Source organism: Agelaius phoeniceus, chromosome 6 (assembly GCF_051311805.1).
Source record: "Agelaius phoeniceus isolate bAgePho1 chromosome 6, bAgePho1.hap1, whole genome shotgun sequence".
In the NCBI taxonomy this organism is placed as follows: domain Eukaryota; kingdom Metazoa; phylum Chordata; class Aves; order Passeriformes; family Icteridae; genus Agelaius; species Agelaius phoeniceus.
This window is the reverse complement of record NC_135270.1, coordinates 13,289,615-13,304,463: the sequence shown is the minus strand read 5'-3', so window position 1 is coordinate 13,304,463 and position 14,849 is coordinate 13,289,615. Positions and strand designations below refer to the sequence as shown.

At 39.5% G+C, this 14,849-nt stretch overlaps 1 protein-coding gene across 8 annotated transcripts in view; it reads left to right on the top strand.

Annotated features, from left to right (window-relative positions):
* Positions 1-14,849, top strand: part of TUB (TUB bipartite transcription factor) — a 134,454-nt gene that overhangs the window by 98,443 nt on the left and 21,162 nt on the right. For 4 of the 8 annotated variants that reach the window (XM_077179845.1, XM_077179847.1, XM_054634589.2 and 1 more), the window contains exons 3-4: positions 1,050-1,212; positions 12,235-12,372. In XM_077179845.1, the coding sequence (XP_077035960.1) occupies positions 1,050-1,212; positions 12,235-12,372 (301 nt within the window). The remainder of the gene's footprint in view (positions 1-1,049; positions 1,213-12,234; positions 12,373-14,849) is intronic. The other 4 variants (XM_077179848.1, XM_077179846.1, XM_077179849.1 and 1 more) reach the window with 2 other exon arrangements.

Below are 14,849 nucleotides of genomic sequence, written 5' to 3'. Positions count from 1 at the left end.
AAGTTTTTATTCAGTGGATTTAGCTCTTGTGGCTATAACCTAGTGCCCCTGTGTGCTATGTTGCCTATTTTCTGACTGCATTCCTACATGACTTGTACAAGGGAGTCAGAACATGAAATCTGAGGGAATTGTGTCATCAAGCTTTAATGGGAGTTGAGGTTTCTGCTTTTACTTTTTTTGTGGTCCTCTTCTCAAAAACGTTGTCATTTTTATAGTTAAACCTTGTGAGTTTAATTTTATCCTTTTCTATTGCCACTATTTCATCAGCTTGCGTGTCTCATTTTCAAATTCAAGTACTATTTATGCCATAATCCTGTGCTTAATTCTGATTATGGTGGAGTCATGTTGAGGTGTTAACACAACTTAGGGAGCTGAAAGAGTTCACTCTCCATTTTTATTCCTCAGTTTTATTGCATCTCCTTCCTAGAAGCTAACATATCACTGTACAGAAGCAAGGAAAAGGTAAGGTAATAGATAAGTAAAATTAACAGTTCAGTTCTCTGAGGTTGTGGAAGAGGGCTCAAATAAGGTCCCAGTGGTGCCACCGGATGCCAAAGGTTTTGGTTTTCTCCAGGTCTAGCTGAGAAATTTAAGTGTTTAATTAAAGTTCATCTATTATAGCTGTTAAATTGGGCTGGAGTCCAGTATTATCGCTCGATTCTAGTTTGCAATTACCTGCTTTTAATTTACAGAAACTGAAATTGGCATCTCTGCCTCGTGCTCTTGCTTACCCTCCCATTGCTTCACGGCCAGTATTCTCACACTGTTGTTTTCCCAAGGGCTGTTTCCAAGCAAGCTCTGACAGCTGGTGGGCTGCTCAGAAAGATGTATTTTAATTATTTGCTGTTTTCAGCAGAAGGTGTTTCAACAGTGGGCTGCTTGTGGTGGTTTTTTGGAAAGGTTTCCTGTAACCCGACATCCCAATCTCCCGCCTGCCAACCGCCGCGGCTGTAGAGCTGGGGAAGGGGTAAAGCTGGCCATTGTTTTCCTGGATAGGTTGCTGCTGTTTGGAGGGCAGTAACAGATGCTTTTCTCTGTCTTTTCTCCAGAGAGCACTGCTGGAACAGAAACAGAAAAAGAAGCGCCAGGAGCCACTGATGGTTCAGTCCAACGTGGACAGCCGGGCAAGGACGCGCAGGACGAAACATTCGGAGGAGCAGGCCCCGCTGGTTGAATCCTATCTCAACAGCAACAGCAGCACCATATACCATGGTACAGAATGCCACCTCCTGCAGCTGTATTTGCTGAGAGTCCTGGTGTGGTGCTCATTTTATGCTCAGGAGAACAAAAGCTCTTGTTTTGCGTGTTTTAGTATAACATTGATATCCTTCACTTGGGATAAAACCATCAGAATTTGCAATTGTAGCCTCATGGGAGAGAGCAAGGTACCTAGCTGCCATTTCAGTGCTGAACTGGGAAAGGGACAGCTTGTCCCTTCTGCCATGGCTATTTAAGTGTCTTCAGCCTTGGTTCCTACTAAGTAGAGCTGATGAGCTCCACTCTGAATGTTCCTCTGCATGTAATTTTACTTAAGCCTTACAGAGGTAATGATAAATTTGAAACCTATTAACTAAGTTCAGCTCTGACTGAAGATGGTAATTTCAAAGATTCTGTGTTTCTGCAAAGTCCATTAAAACAGGTAGAGAAGAACATTTCAAACTTGTACAACGTCTCCATTTTCTCATTAAAGCTTACAGGATCCAGTAGGGATAGAGTCACTTAAGGCATCACACCCACAGGGGAGAAAAATTATAATGCCATTTCTTTTCAAAGACCTTAATAATCAGAAATAAATCCTAAGGAAACCAGGCATTATTTAGTTCTGTCCTCATATCGTCCATGCTTTTTGTCCCTCTAAAATGATATGTGTGTACTTTTCCTCAGGATTTCCTAAGGGGCAGCTTGAGTAATCCTTGTCCAAAATATGACTCTTGTAGCTATCATTCCAGGTCGGTAACAAGAATGATCCAAGATCTATAGAGAGCAGTAATTTTCCAGTTTTCTTGTTTTGCAGATCATTAAGTTACATACAATTCATAAGGGATTCATAAGCTTCAATAGCAAAAGGCTTCCTTCCCTGACTATTATGAGTTTGTGGGGCAGGAGCTGAATCAATATCTACTGATATTGATTGGGAATGCAGTTGGCAGCTTTCTGGCTGGGAATGGTGTTAGGTGGCAGAGTACTTAGGTTTTGGGGTTCACACATTAAATCTTAAGATGCCTTTGTGAATCTAACTCTGTTTAAAAAAAAAACATAAACAACCAGTATCCTACTCTTATGCAAACAAAACCTTAGCCCAGCATTCAGTTCAAATTTCTGCCAGTTTTACTCCACATGCTGGACTTTTTGTCTCCCCGTTGTTTTGTTTTCACTTGATGGTCTTATTTTTCCATAAGAACAAGGTGGGTATTTAGTACACAATAACAAATTCTGCTCTGAGAAGTGCAGGTTTCAGAGTCTTTCCTCCTGTTAGCAATTGGTGGAAACTTTTAGCTGATTACAGCTACAGAATTTACTGTTAGAATCTGGAAATTACATTGCTTAAATGTTGAGGTTTTGGTAATAATGGGCCTTTCTAATCTTGTTTCTGCAAGCAAATAGGATACCTTAAGTGGTTTCAGATGGAGAATTATTTTTTCAACTTAGTATTATTTTATTTTTTTTCTATTAAATATTAAAAATAGTAATATTTCTCTTTACTGCCTGTTTCTCAGGGTCTGGGATGTAATTTTTAAAGATTAAACTGAATTGCTTTCCAGTCTAAACCAAAATATTTGATTTAGCGCAAACATTTAGTGTGTTTATTTTTTAATCAGACAAAATAGAAATTTTCTCTTTTTCCTCTTTTACACTCAAGAGTTTATCAAAGGTACAGAGCTATTCTGAGAAATAATATCTTACAGCAGAGAGATACTGCTGTTTACTAAACCCCTTATATTGCCAGTTGATCAAGGTTTTAATTTTCACAAATCTGAGAAAAAGACATTATCATCACATAATTGGTAACAAATTTCATATATGTACTAACTGAGCTAAATTGTACACCAATTTGCACCAGAGTGGATTTTCTCAGTGAGATTAACTGTGCTCTTAAGGTAAAAGTGACCCTTCCTGTCATATTATACCACACCATTCATTGGAATACTTAGGATTTATTCTCCCTAAATCAGTTTGTTCTAAATTTGTCTCTCAAACCCTTTCAATGTTTCACAAGGTTTCAGAGAAGCAAAGAAATATAATGTTTCTCATATTCAACATGACATTTGTTAATCCCTTGGGACAGCTCTCCTTGCAATAAACCATGCAGTTTGCAAGAGCCATCTTAGAAGAATTTAATTACCTAGCAGGGTGTTTTATTGCCTTGTAAAATCCTTTGTTAGGCACGTTGGTTTTGAAAATATTACAAGAACTCTCAAAGTGTCCTTTTTTGGTGTGGCCTTCTCTGGGAATGTGCTTAATGGCTTCAGTTCCCCAGTTTGCAGGGAACATTTTGGGGTTTGATGACCATTTTTAACTGTGGCATTGAGCTTCAGGGCTGGCAGGTTTTTTTTTTCCCCTTCAATGAAAACATTTGTATGTGGCAGTGTCGGATGCATGAGACAGCTGGGCTGTTTCTAAAGAACTATTCTGCTCTTTTCCGTTCATTTGTGGCTGTTATGGGCATGCTGATTCCAAATTGAGAATGGCTCTTTGATGGGACTTGATGCTCTACTGAATGAACTACACTCCTTGGATGAGCATGTCTGTGAAATCAATTCCTGTGCTAGCAAATGCTACAGAAAGAACACTTCTTTCCACCTATCATCCTGCTCTGCTCTCTCTTTTAGCTTGCACTGGTTCTGTGTAGCACAAAAGTACTTGTTGATTTCCACAAATAATTGGATGCCTGTGTGGAGATATCTCTATGGTACTTTGAGCAAAGTAGGTCAGAGATAGCATCTCAGCAATTCTCAGATGCTGGGCTTTCTGTGCTGGGAAATTCTCCTTCATACACTGCCACTGCTTATTCTGATGCCATTATCTGTGCTGGGAAATTCTCCTTCATGCACTGCCATTGCTTATTCTGATGCCATTATCTGTGCTGGGAAATTCTCCTTCATACACTGCCATTGCTTATTCTGATGCCATTATCTGTGCTGCAATGGTTCCCTCATGGGCAACTCTACTTTGCAGTAAAAACTCATTTAATTCCAGAATCATTATCAGAGATTGGAGTAGAAAGTCAGTCATTCTTGTTCTGGAATAGAGCATCAGCCTGGTGAGCTACTTGTGGGTAGATAGAGTAGAACACCGTATTTTGCTAGTTCAGCTAATTGTGGATTGCCAGAAATGCCATATTTTTTTTTCTTAGATGACTTCAAGGCAGAGAAATGACACATTGGGAGGACAAAATGGTATTTATGTTCCCTGCCAAGGGTTGCTAGCAATTCCTCTGGGTACCATGAGTCTTTTAAGGAGATGGCTGCTCTTCCAGTGAGGAAGTGGCTCCGCAGAATCCACCATGCACGAGTCTCCACACAGAACATTTCTTCTCATTTGTCCCATATTTCACCTACAGCTAGAAGTCTTCAGCTACTGTACCTTGTAAATGAGTTGAATATAGTGTATCCTTTTTAAACCCTTTTGTTGTTGGCATAATGCCTAATTAACTAGTAACAACAGAAGTTACCTGCAGGAACTGAGATGAATTAGGCTGAAAAGACCAACATGAGATAAAATCTCCTTGGCACTCAGGTCAATAAGGGGTTAGTTTGAGCTGGAGTCCCAGCCAGTGGTAACACAGCACCTGCAGATCAGGTAGGCAGAGTTGGGCCCCACATTTATCTGCCTGCCATTTCAAGGAATAGGTGTCCTTCCACTGACTTCCATGATGTTGTTCTATGGCTCTATTTACAATAAAGCCTCTCTCTTTCTCAGTACCAAATGCATCTCAGTTCCTATTTCATCATTATAAACAGCCACGTAAGAACCAATAACAACTTTTTGTATTGCTATTAAATTTAAATTCTAAATAAAAGACAACAAAGGCATTCATTTACCACAAGAAATTTAATACTTCTTTGTAGGAGAGATCACTTACATTGTCTTCTCCTCATGTGTTCTGGTTTATTTTCAATTCAGTGTCCTTCATAAGGACATATTGCTACATGTTTGTTTAAAGTTTTTTAAAAATTTTTCTTGCTGTTATGTAATATGTCACAGTTACATCTGCTTGCTTGTTTTCATGTATTTCTACTCAACTTATTTTGTGAAGTTTGTTGAAAACCTGAACAAACATTTTAGCCTGATTTGACATTGCAAAATTCTGCTACAAATACAGTTCTTTTCAATCTGGATTGCAAATACTGAGCATTCCTGGAGCCAAATAGCATGCAGAGATACACTAATTACTGCAACAATTTAATTACATTATTTAATTACATTTAATGCAAATGCTGAAAGCCCATTTTTTACAGAGATTTTAGTTCTGTGAAAATGGTGAATTTCCACTGGGGAGTGATTTTTCTTTTCACAGCATTGAGGAAGGCAGAGATTTGAATGAGTGCCAGATATGCTTTCATTAATATTGCCATACTTTGTTGCAGCTGTGGTGTTTTTATATAAGACTTGAAATTAAAAATGTTTTCAATTAGATACTCTCAGAGTAATTTCCATTGCAACTTCCAATTTAGATTAACCATGTGTTAAAAGGCAGAATGACTTTTTTACTTTTCTCCTCTGGCATTTGGCGGCACATCTAGGTATAATGGCTGTGTGGTGTGTTAAACAGGCCTCTGATGACAATTCATAGCTTTGGATTTTTAAATTTGACGTGTCATTCTGCTATTTACCATGAATGATGAGAGTTTTTTGATGAGTATCCTTAGCTGTCAGCTTTAAAAGATGACATCAGTTAAGTATTAATTTAAAAAATCATATATTTGCCTCCTTGTCAGAAGAGTGTCTCTCCATCCCTGTTTTCCACTGACCTTGGAATGAGTAGGTATTAGTTTATTTTTTTGAAGATAGCAAGGAATGTTCTTTGCAAAGGGCTGTTAATGTTGAGAGATCAGGCAGCATTCCAAACATCATGTGGGCAAAATACTTAACTTCCAATAAGCAGATATTCTGAAATCTTTATTTCAGCTGCAGTCTCTTCACCTTAATCTTTAAAGCATCTGTTTGATTTGTCAGCAGTTCTTACTGCACCAGTGCACTTCCAAAATAAACAAACTAACCCAGCAGCAAGGAGCAGAGGGCAGTGGGTAGCAAGTGTTCCACAGGTCTTTTTGTGGTTTTTGGTATTGAACTATTTGAGAGGAAAGTTTAGAGGAAATGGCCTGAGAAACTCCCTTCTCTTTCCTTTATGTCCCACTTGTAGTGTATTTACTTGCAGTTACTCCTGGATATTTAGCTGTTTTCTGTGCTGGGCAGTATCTCAGGAGCCAGGAGGGAGGGTGCTCCCAGCACAGGAAATGCCCTGGCAGGCAGAGTCCCATCCCAAAGGCTGCAGGCAGGGCAGGCAGAGCTGCCAGCAGCATTCCCTGCAGCCCCAGGCATGGCAAGGGAGGAACAGGGCCAGGGCCCTGCAGGGCACCAGTCAGGGTGGAAAAGAGATGCTGCAGGGCACACATCTCCGTGGGGCAGAGGAGCTGCCTGCAGTGCCAGGATGCTCCCGGCAGACAGGCTGGGGAGCAGCACCTCCAGCACAGCCCTGGGCTCAGCTGGAGCAAAGCCCATGGGCAGGGTGTGGGTGGAACCTCCCAGGCAGGCTGGTCAGGGCAATTAAAGCCTAGTCGTGCCCTCAAGGCTCCAGTATCACAAAGTAATTATGTAATTTATCACTGTCTTTCATCTTCCTGGCATGAGTTTTTCATAGATCATTTTAGCTTCCCTTATTAGGTGTCTGCTTTCCCAAAGTCTAGTTCATTGCTATCAACTCTCCACGTGCTGCCTTTGCTTTCCCCCTCCTCAGGATTAGGCAGCAGGTATGTGAGGGTTTAGAAGAATCTTTTATTTAATTCCTTCCCTTGTTCTCTCTGAGGAACTCTTAGATCAATGAGCTTTTAATAATGTCCTTAAGCAGCACCAAGTTCCCAAGTACATTGGCTCCTTTTATTGGAGCACTAAAAAACCCATCCCGTTTCGCTTCTGAGCATTTTCAGGTTTGCAGCATCAGCCTGGTCATCACATCACTGTTAGAGGCATAAACTGCAAGGAGCCTTGGGGAATTTACTGTCAGTAAGGTTTTGGGAGTCTGGGATCTGACTGTAAGTTACTAGCTGAAGGAGTAATGCCTTTGATTGTAAGCATTTTGAGGCAGGAATTAAATCTTTGCATGTGATTAACCAGTAACTAACACACCAAAGTCCTTGTCCTTATTCAGATCCTTGTATTTAACTATTTATGTGGTCTAGGTAAAACTAATAGAAATATTTAATTGCACTGTAAAATATTGTCGGTTTGCCCATCTTCAGAATATTTCTGATAGACTCCAGTGTCTTTTAAATGATTGTAGAAAGTAGACCAGTTCAGAATCTAAGTTGATTAAATAAACTAAGAAGAGCAACAGCCCAAATAAACAGCTAGACTGACTAAGGCTAGAACTTCACAAAGAAAAGCAACAAGCCATTCTTACAGTGAAACACAAGAGCTTCTCAGGCAACAGTAAGAAAAAGACATCCAATTCCCATTGAGTTGTTAAGGTACACACTGACTGAACTGTAGTTGATCTTTCTTTGCATGGTACTTGTTCTGGGTTTCATTTTTATTGTTGAGAGGATGTTGGTAAATAGAATGAATATTTGCCTTATACTTGCCTCACATACCTCAATGTCTGGTTCAGCCTCTTTCTACTTAAAGTGTTTTCCAGACAGACTGCACAATTTTAGAATGGTTTTTTCTTTTTGTGATTTTTCATTTACTTCATTCTTTGCATAATGTACTGATCAAAAGCACCCTTTTTTTTAGCACATGGCATTTTTATGTGATAGCAATTGGTAAGTTATGATTCATAGATTTTTTTTTCCTCCTCTAAGATCATAAGAGTGTACAAGCACTCCTATCAAGAAATATGGTCATACAAATGGCAAAAAGAAATCTGCATTTTCATTCATGCTGCTTCGAAACTTATTTCCTGTGTGAACTTCTCATCATGAAGGCCAGATGGAAAGACATGTTTTACATTTTCATCCACTCATATAAATATATGTGGGTAATTTACAGAGTTGAAAAAGAACTTGGGTTGTCTGCATCATAGTTTACTCACATGCTTACAAACTGCATCCTTTTATCTGGCTGTGCATTGTGGCTTTATCCCTGTAACCTGGAGTGTTGTCCATCACAGAACTGGTTCATGAGAAGGTTTCTTTTTTGAATTAGGACATTGGTGGTGCAAGGCAAAGCTGGGACACTGCTCTTGTCTGCCTTCACAAAGCCCTTCCATACTCACCTGTATTATGTTACTGTTTGCTGTTTGTTCCTCTTTTCATCTTAGATCCTGAATTAATATTGCAATCTGTACTCCCTTCTGTCTCCCAAAAAATACTTTTTTAATACTCTATTGAGGTTAGTAGTCAGTACTTGATATAATGAACATGGATGAATAGTACTGAAATTAAAGTCACATATTGTTTTATTTGTAAGCATGGCATTTATCTCAAAACTATTTTTTTTACAGTTTATTAAGTTCAAACTAGAGTGAAATACCAGGTCTGAGAGTCCAGTGGATTTTTCTGTTTGGAATGCTGACTCACTACAGTACTTGCTCCTCCATTTTTTTCTTGTCTGAATGCAAATTCTGTTACAAACAAATAATTCTTATGGAAAAGGGAAATCTCTGTGTTTTTTAAGTGAAGATGTTAATAATCTGGGGTGGGTATATGAAGTATCAGGATAGATTTTCAAATCTAGTCTCCTGCTGTTTAAGATAACGTCAGTAGGGATTTTTAAAGCTGCCTAAATGGGTAGCTGTACTGAAATTAAAGCATTTTTGAGTGACAGTCTCTGAAATTTCATCCCCATATAGCTGCATTTAAGGTTCTTAATTTATTTATCCTCTGGTGCTGCCTATCACTGTTTTTAACTTTTTGATGTCCAGCAAAGGATGTGATCATATGGTTGTATCAGTGAATATTACTTAGGGAGCCAATTTATCTCATTTTCCTTATTCAGGCTTTCTTGCAGGGAGCTGTAAATTGTTTTATGGGCTATCTAGAGCCTGTGGAGAACATAGGCTATAGTTAACCTCAAGGTTTCCATCCTGCTGAGAAGGGAAATTCTTGTCAGTCTGTTAGATAATGATCCAAAGATGCAGCAGAGGGCAGAGGGGAAGGCATTTGATCCCCTGGCAACGTGGCTGGGGATAAACACTGCCTCTCTGCCTTGCCTCATCTCCACAAAGGCAGCCTGGAAGGAATGCTGGTTGGAGAAGTTCAAAGCTGCACATGCTAATGACCAGCTGCAGAGTGAGTACACAGGCCTTAGAAATGGTCCTTCTTCCAACTCTCCAGGGCAGGAGAGAGCACTGGAAACAGAAAACAGGATTTTTTCACTTTGCTCCACATCCAAGCCTGCTGGACCAGCTGAGCAGGGGAGGCTCACAGAACTGTCCCTTTGGGTCTGCAGGCTGCAAGGATCCAAATCCTGGCTGGCCTGTTGACAGGAGCTTGCCTAAATGCAAGGATATGCCCTGAACTGAATTTGTACAGAAAGCAAACTTTCTTTGGTATCTGCAGACAACACCAGAGAAAACATGAGTGAGTGGGTGAGCCTTAGCTGAGGTCTGCTATTTGCCAAATAGCTAAAAGCTAAGAATGAGGTGGTTTTGTGGTGGAGATGGCATGTTGGGATTAAATTTGGATTTATTATAGAGGTAGTACTTTAAATGTAATGGTAATGCTCAGAAATGTATCCTTTGGAAACAGGACATTCTGTGCCAATTCCTTTCATGAATCCAGGCAGAGTATCATTACCTTTATGATTTGAATCTTATTTTGCAGCCTCCATCACTTTTGTCTGAAAGGCACATTTACCACAGACAGCAGCCAGGGTCTCAGAATGGCTACTGGGCTGAAATCCTGTTCTCTGCCTTACAGAGTAAAGCAATGGAAATATTCTCTTCTCTGTCCTATGGACCTCCCTCACTGAATTTTTAACCAGATGCCTCTTGCTCAAAGTTTTGAGGCAAAAGTAACTCAAAAAACATCAGGGCTTTACTGGTAAAATGAAAGAATGGCTGGCAAGATAGAGAAGATTAATAATGTCAGAAAGTTTCATCCTTTGCTGATTGATAATTGCTTTGGACCAAGTAAATGGTGCTTCTTTTGAGTGAATGAATACAGCCAGATTTAAAATGATTTAGAGAACTGCCTGGCCACTTCATATAGGTCATTTGTAAAGAACTGAATTTAATTGTAACATGGATTACCATCTTCAAAACAATTAAAAGAACACAGCCTAGTTTTTAGAGAGAGACTGAGGTACAAATATAGCATAAATGCTGGGTTGGCAAATAACCTCTATTTAAAGACTGTGGGGAGCTGACTCTGGTTCCCTGCATAGTCTGAGGCTGCCATGCCCGTGGAGGTAGGACCCAGTGTACTGTGTCTTTTATGTGCCATTTTCCCTGGGCACTCACTCCTTTGATTTTGCCCTACTCATTTCCACTGCTCCTTTCCACTCAGCAAAGGGATTGCAGCCCTGTGATTAGTGTTTGACAAAGGCAGACATGAAAAATTGGGCGGTGACAGGCTGTTTCTTTGGACTTCAAGTCTCTCCTGTAAAAATTTAATGTATATTCTCTGTGGAAGGGAGCCCTTCCTCTGCACAATGAGAAAAGGAGCGTGTGTTTGAGTGCCTCAGGTGCCTGCTGTGTTGTGAGTGCAATGCTACTCCTAACAGATTGCTGTGCTGGGGAGGGTAGCAGCGGGTTTGGGAGCTGCAGTCTACACAGACATGACTAAATCTGTTTCATCTTTCTCCTCTGAGAATCTCCCTGGTGTTTCTATTTCTATTCGTGCGCTTGAAGGATTTGCTGAAGAGGAAAGTTGCTTCACAGACCAGAAGCTTAGGGAGAATTTCCCCCTTCAGAGAGAGAAAAGTGTCAGTCCACACGTCATTGAGAATCATTTAGTCTTTTGGGAGTTTAAGAAGTTTGTCTGGATATTTTAAAAGTAATTTTAAGAGAACCAGTTCTTTCCCATAATGGTCCTTAGTGGACTTTTTTTATCCTTTTAAACAAAGTACTTTAGTTTGGGGGAAAAAAAAGGGTGGGAAGCCCATGTGCCAGGGAGAGAAACATGGCCAGCACATAAAGCCAATGGGCTTAGCACTTACCAGTGACCAGCAGCCAACCCCAAAAACTCTTGGTGCCCACCTAAAGTTTAGGGCGTGAGGTTTGAGAAGTTTCTTTATGCATTTCAGGAAGGCAATTGTGATATTTATCTAACTTTGAGGTTTGGTCTAGCCAGAGAAAAGAGTTATGGTGTGTGTGGCTTTCAGAGACTCAAATATTACCTTCAAAGTGTGTCGTGCTTTTAGGAAAATGATAAAGCCTCTTTTTACTTTGAAAACTAGGAGCATTGCATGAATTATGGTGACACAATTTATGCCATGCATGTTTTGTAGAGAGTCCTTCCAAGGAATTAATTAATTTGTGTATGCTACAAAGTAGGAAGAGTTTTTAAATTCAGCTTGGGTATAGTTTCACCATCAAATGCATGGCCAATCTACTCATCACGCTGTGTTACAGGACTGTGCAAGATGTGCTTTGAAAGTAACCTTCAGATGATTCCCTGTTTAGAGAGTTAGGATGTAGCTTTAAGCATGGATGCTACAAAGTCTAAATAAATTTTTTCTGCCCTCATGCTGCCGCTGTTGATGATCATTCTGGCAGAGCTTTACTGTGAGGAAAAATGCTTCCTACAATAGCCCAGTAACACAATAATATTCTGATGTCACTTTTGGACTGGAAGTTAGGAGTTGATATATTATTGTGAGGAAGAAAAATGTAAGGACATGTATCTCAGCTAACCTAACACTTCCAGATTTTCACTGTGGCTTTGCAAATTCTGGTTTACTTGGCTCTCTTCACTGCATGAATTGTCTGAAATACCAAACTCTGCTATGTTTGCTTTCTCTTTTATGCCTTTGCAAAATTCTCAATTCATTCTCTCGTCTCTCTCTCTCTCTGTTTCTCTCTTCTCTCTCTGTTTATTTTCTTTTTTGCTGGGGTACCCTGAATCTCTGAAGCAGTGCAGGAGGCTGAACAGGAAGATGTAAAGGTGGTAGTGGACGCCCAAGCTCCGAAACCAACTAAAAAAACCAAGGCAGCAGCTGCGAGCTGTCAGAGTAGCAGCACCAGAAAGGAGAAAAAAGGGAAGCACAAAGGTTAGCTGCATGCAGCTGCATGTCAGATGTTAAATTCATTATTTTGCTGTCAATTCTTTCTCTTGTTTCTTTGTATAATTTATTTGAAAATCTGAAAATTGTCTAAAAGTAATTTCCTGAAATTTTTCTGAGGTTGGAAAGTGTATGTGACTTGGTTGTGTCTGGGCACGTACAGCCTTGGAGTCAAAAAATTTGTAAATGGAGTCTTTTCCAGAGGAGAGTGTTCAAATTGCAGAGGAGGAAGAAAGTTCTGAAGGAAAGATGATGGTGTTTTCTTGCAGTGGTAAAAAGAAGAGAATCATCTTATAAGAGTGTGCTTTTTTAGATTATCTGAAAGTAATCTTGTTTGGAGAAGCAGCCTTAAATTGCAGCTGCTTCTGTCGAAACTCTGAGTGAGGTTTAAACTGTACAAATTAGAGGTTAAGGGGACACTTTGAAAATCAATTCAACAAAACTGAGATAACATCCTCAAAGGGATTTTTCAAGTTATTACTTCAGTGTTGCTTTGTCCCACCTGGCTGACAAATGGGAGGTGTTTGTATGAAAAATTATCTGCAATGACTTTGTGTATGACGAGGTAGATGGAAAATATACACTATTGGTAATGGCAAAAGGGTAGGTAGAAATGACATTGCCACTCTTAGATTTACAATTTGAGCTAGGTGCAAGAAGTAATGAGTTACTTTATTGGTAATTAAAAAAATATATATGTATGTGTGTTTACACACACAGAAAAAGAGAGGCTGTTGTACCACATACAGTTACTTTTTATGTGGTGCTGAATGACTAATGAAATGAAATAATTTTCCAATAAATTGCAGTTCTTGAATAAGGCCACTGTAACACTGTCCTGCCTGGGCTGTACTGTTTTCCTGTCTTGTGCATGTCCAACAGTTTCTCCACTGTTGCTTCAGTGAGAAAGTAGTGTATATCCTTGACAAGTCTCTTTAAAGATAGTAATGACTAATAAGGTTAATTATTGAGGTCAATGTATTGGGGCTTATCTGTAGGGATTTTGCAGGACTTGAGCCTACCTTAGTCAAATCCTTTGCGTATTGCAGCTTAATTCTTGAGATCTGAATCTACAACATCTCTCTGTAGTTCTGGCTGCAAGGGAAGCTCCAGGTTATACAGGCTTTAGAGCCTGGCCCTGAGCTAAAGGCTGTTCATATATTTGAGAAAAGATGCTGTGTGTCAAAGGTAAAATTAACTCAGTGTAAAAATTATTGGCAAAATAAATGAACAGAAAGCGAACGTTTCCCAGTTTAATGTAAAAAGTAATGACATTCCAGCGTGGTAATACAAATGCCAAGTTTTATTTTGAGGTACATCTTGCTGAAGAGTAAAAATTCTTTTGCTGGTTTAAAAGAAAGCCTGAAAGGGAGCATTATGTGAGCCAATACTTAAATCATGGTTATGGCATAGCCTTGAGGCTCTGTTTTATCTCATATAATGCCTCTTTTGACATGCCTGTGTCTGTACTGTGTTCAGAACTGAAGATATTGTGCTGCACAGTTCTTTTATTATCCCACAGCAGGTAACACCTAGTATTTTTCTCACATGCCAGTTATAGTTTTAGTCATCTTCTGAAAAGTCCCCCAAGCAGGCAAACGTTAGCCTATGTCAATAAAAGCAAGTTGTGTCAGTGAAAGTGAAGTCACTTTGTGTAGACTGAGAACTTTGGCATGCTGACACTGCTCCATGTGTTGGGAACTAATATTTTTAGCCCAAGAAACCTCAACCTCTGACGCAATTCTTACTGCTTATCCTGCTCTGCTATGGGAGCTTTTCCCTGGCCTTCAGCATTTGCCCATCAGTTCCAAGTTTTCAGGGAGTGGAGGTGTTATTCATCCATTATATGTCAATTATAGCAAAGAAAATGCTGAATATTTTCTCTCCTGAAGTTCATGTTGATGATTAGAAGCAAATAAAAGCCAGTCAAAGTACATTCAGAGCATACACATAGCCCCTCATCCAGCTCATCTACTTTTTCTGTACACTGGGATTTAGCTGTTCATTCATGTATGATTTCACCCTTGGAGTAATATCTGGCTTACCTTTGACAGTGTTGTAAACTTGGGAGGATTATGACTGGATTTCCAGTCTTCCATCCTTATCAAAGCTGCAAAATATTTTTTTTCATTGGATGTAAAAATAAAACCAAATGCATCCTTAAAATTCCAGAGGGATTTTGCTGATAAATCCACTACAGACATAGCTAATTTTGAATTCAGGAATGAAGAAAATGCAAGTGGCAACAGAACCCTGTAGTGGAGCTTGTATTAATTTTCAGTTACTTTTAAAAATAGATGTGAGTATTAAGATTTTTTTATAACAATATTGAATGGATTTGCTAATAACTTCAGATCTAACTATAAAAATGGATGCAGGGTTTTATGCCATGTTTTAACACAAGGGATTTTGTTGGGGGGAGTTCATTGGTAATTAGAGCAAATCTTGGGAAATTTTAGGTTCTG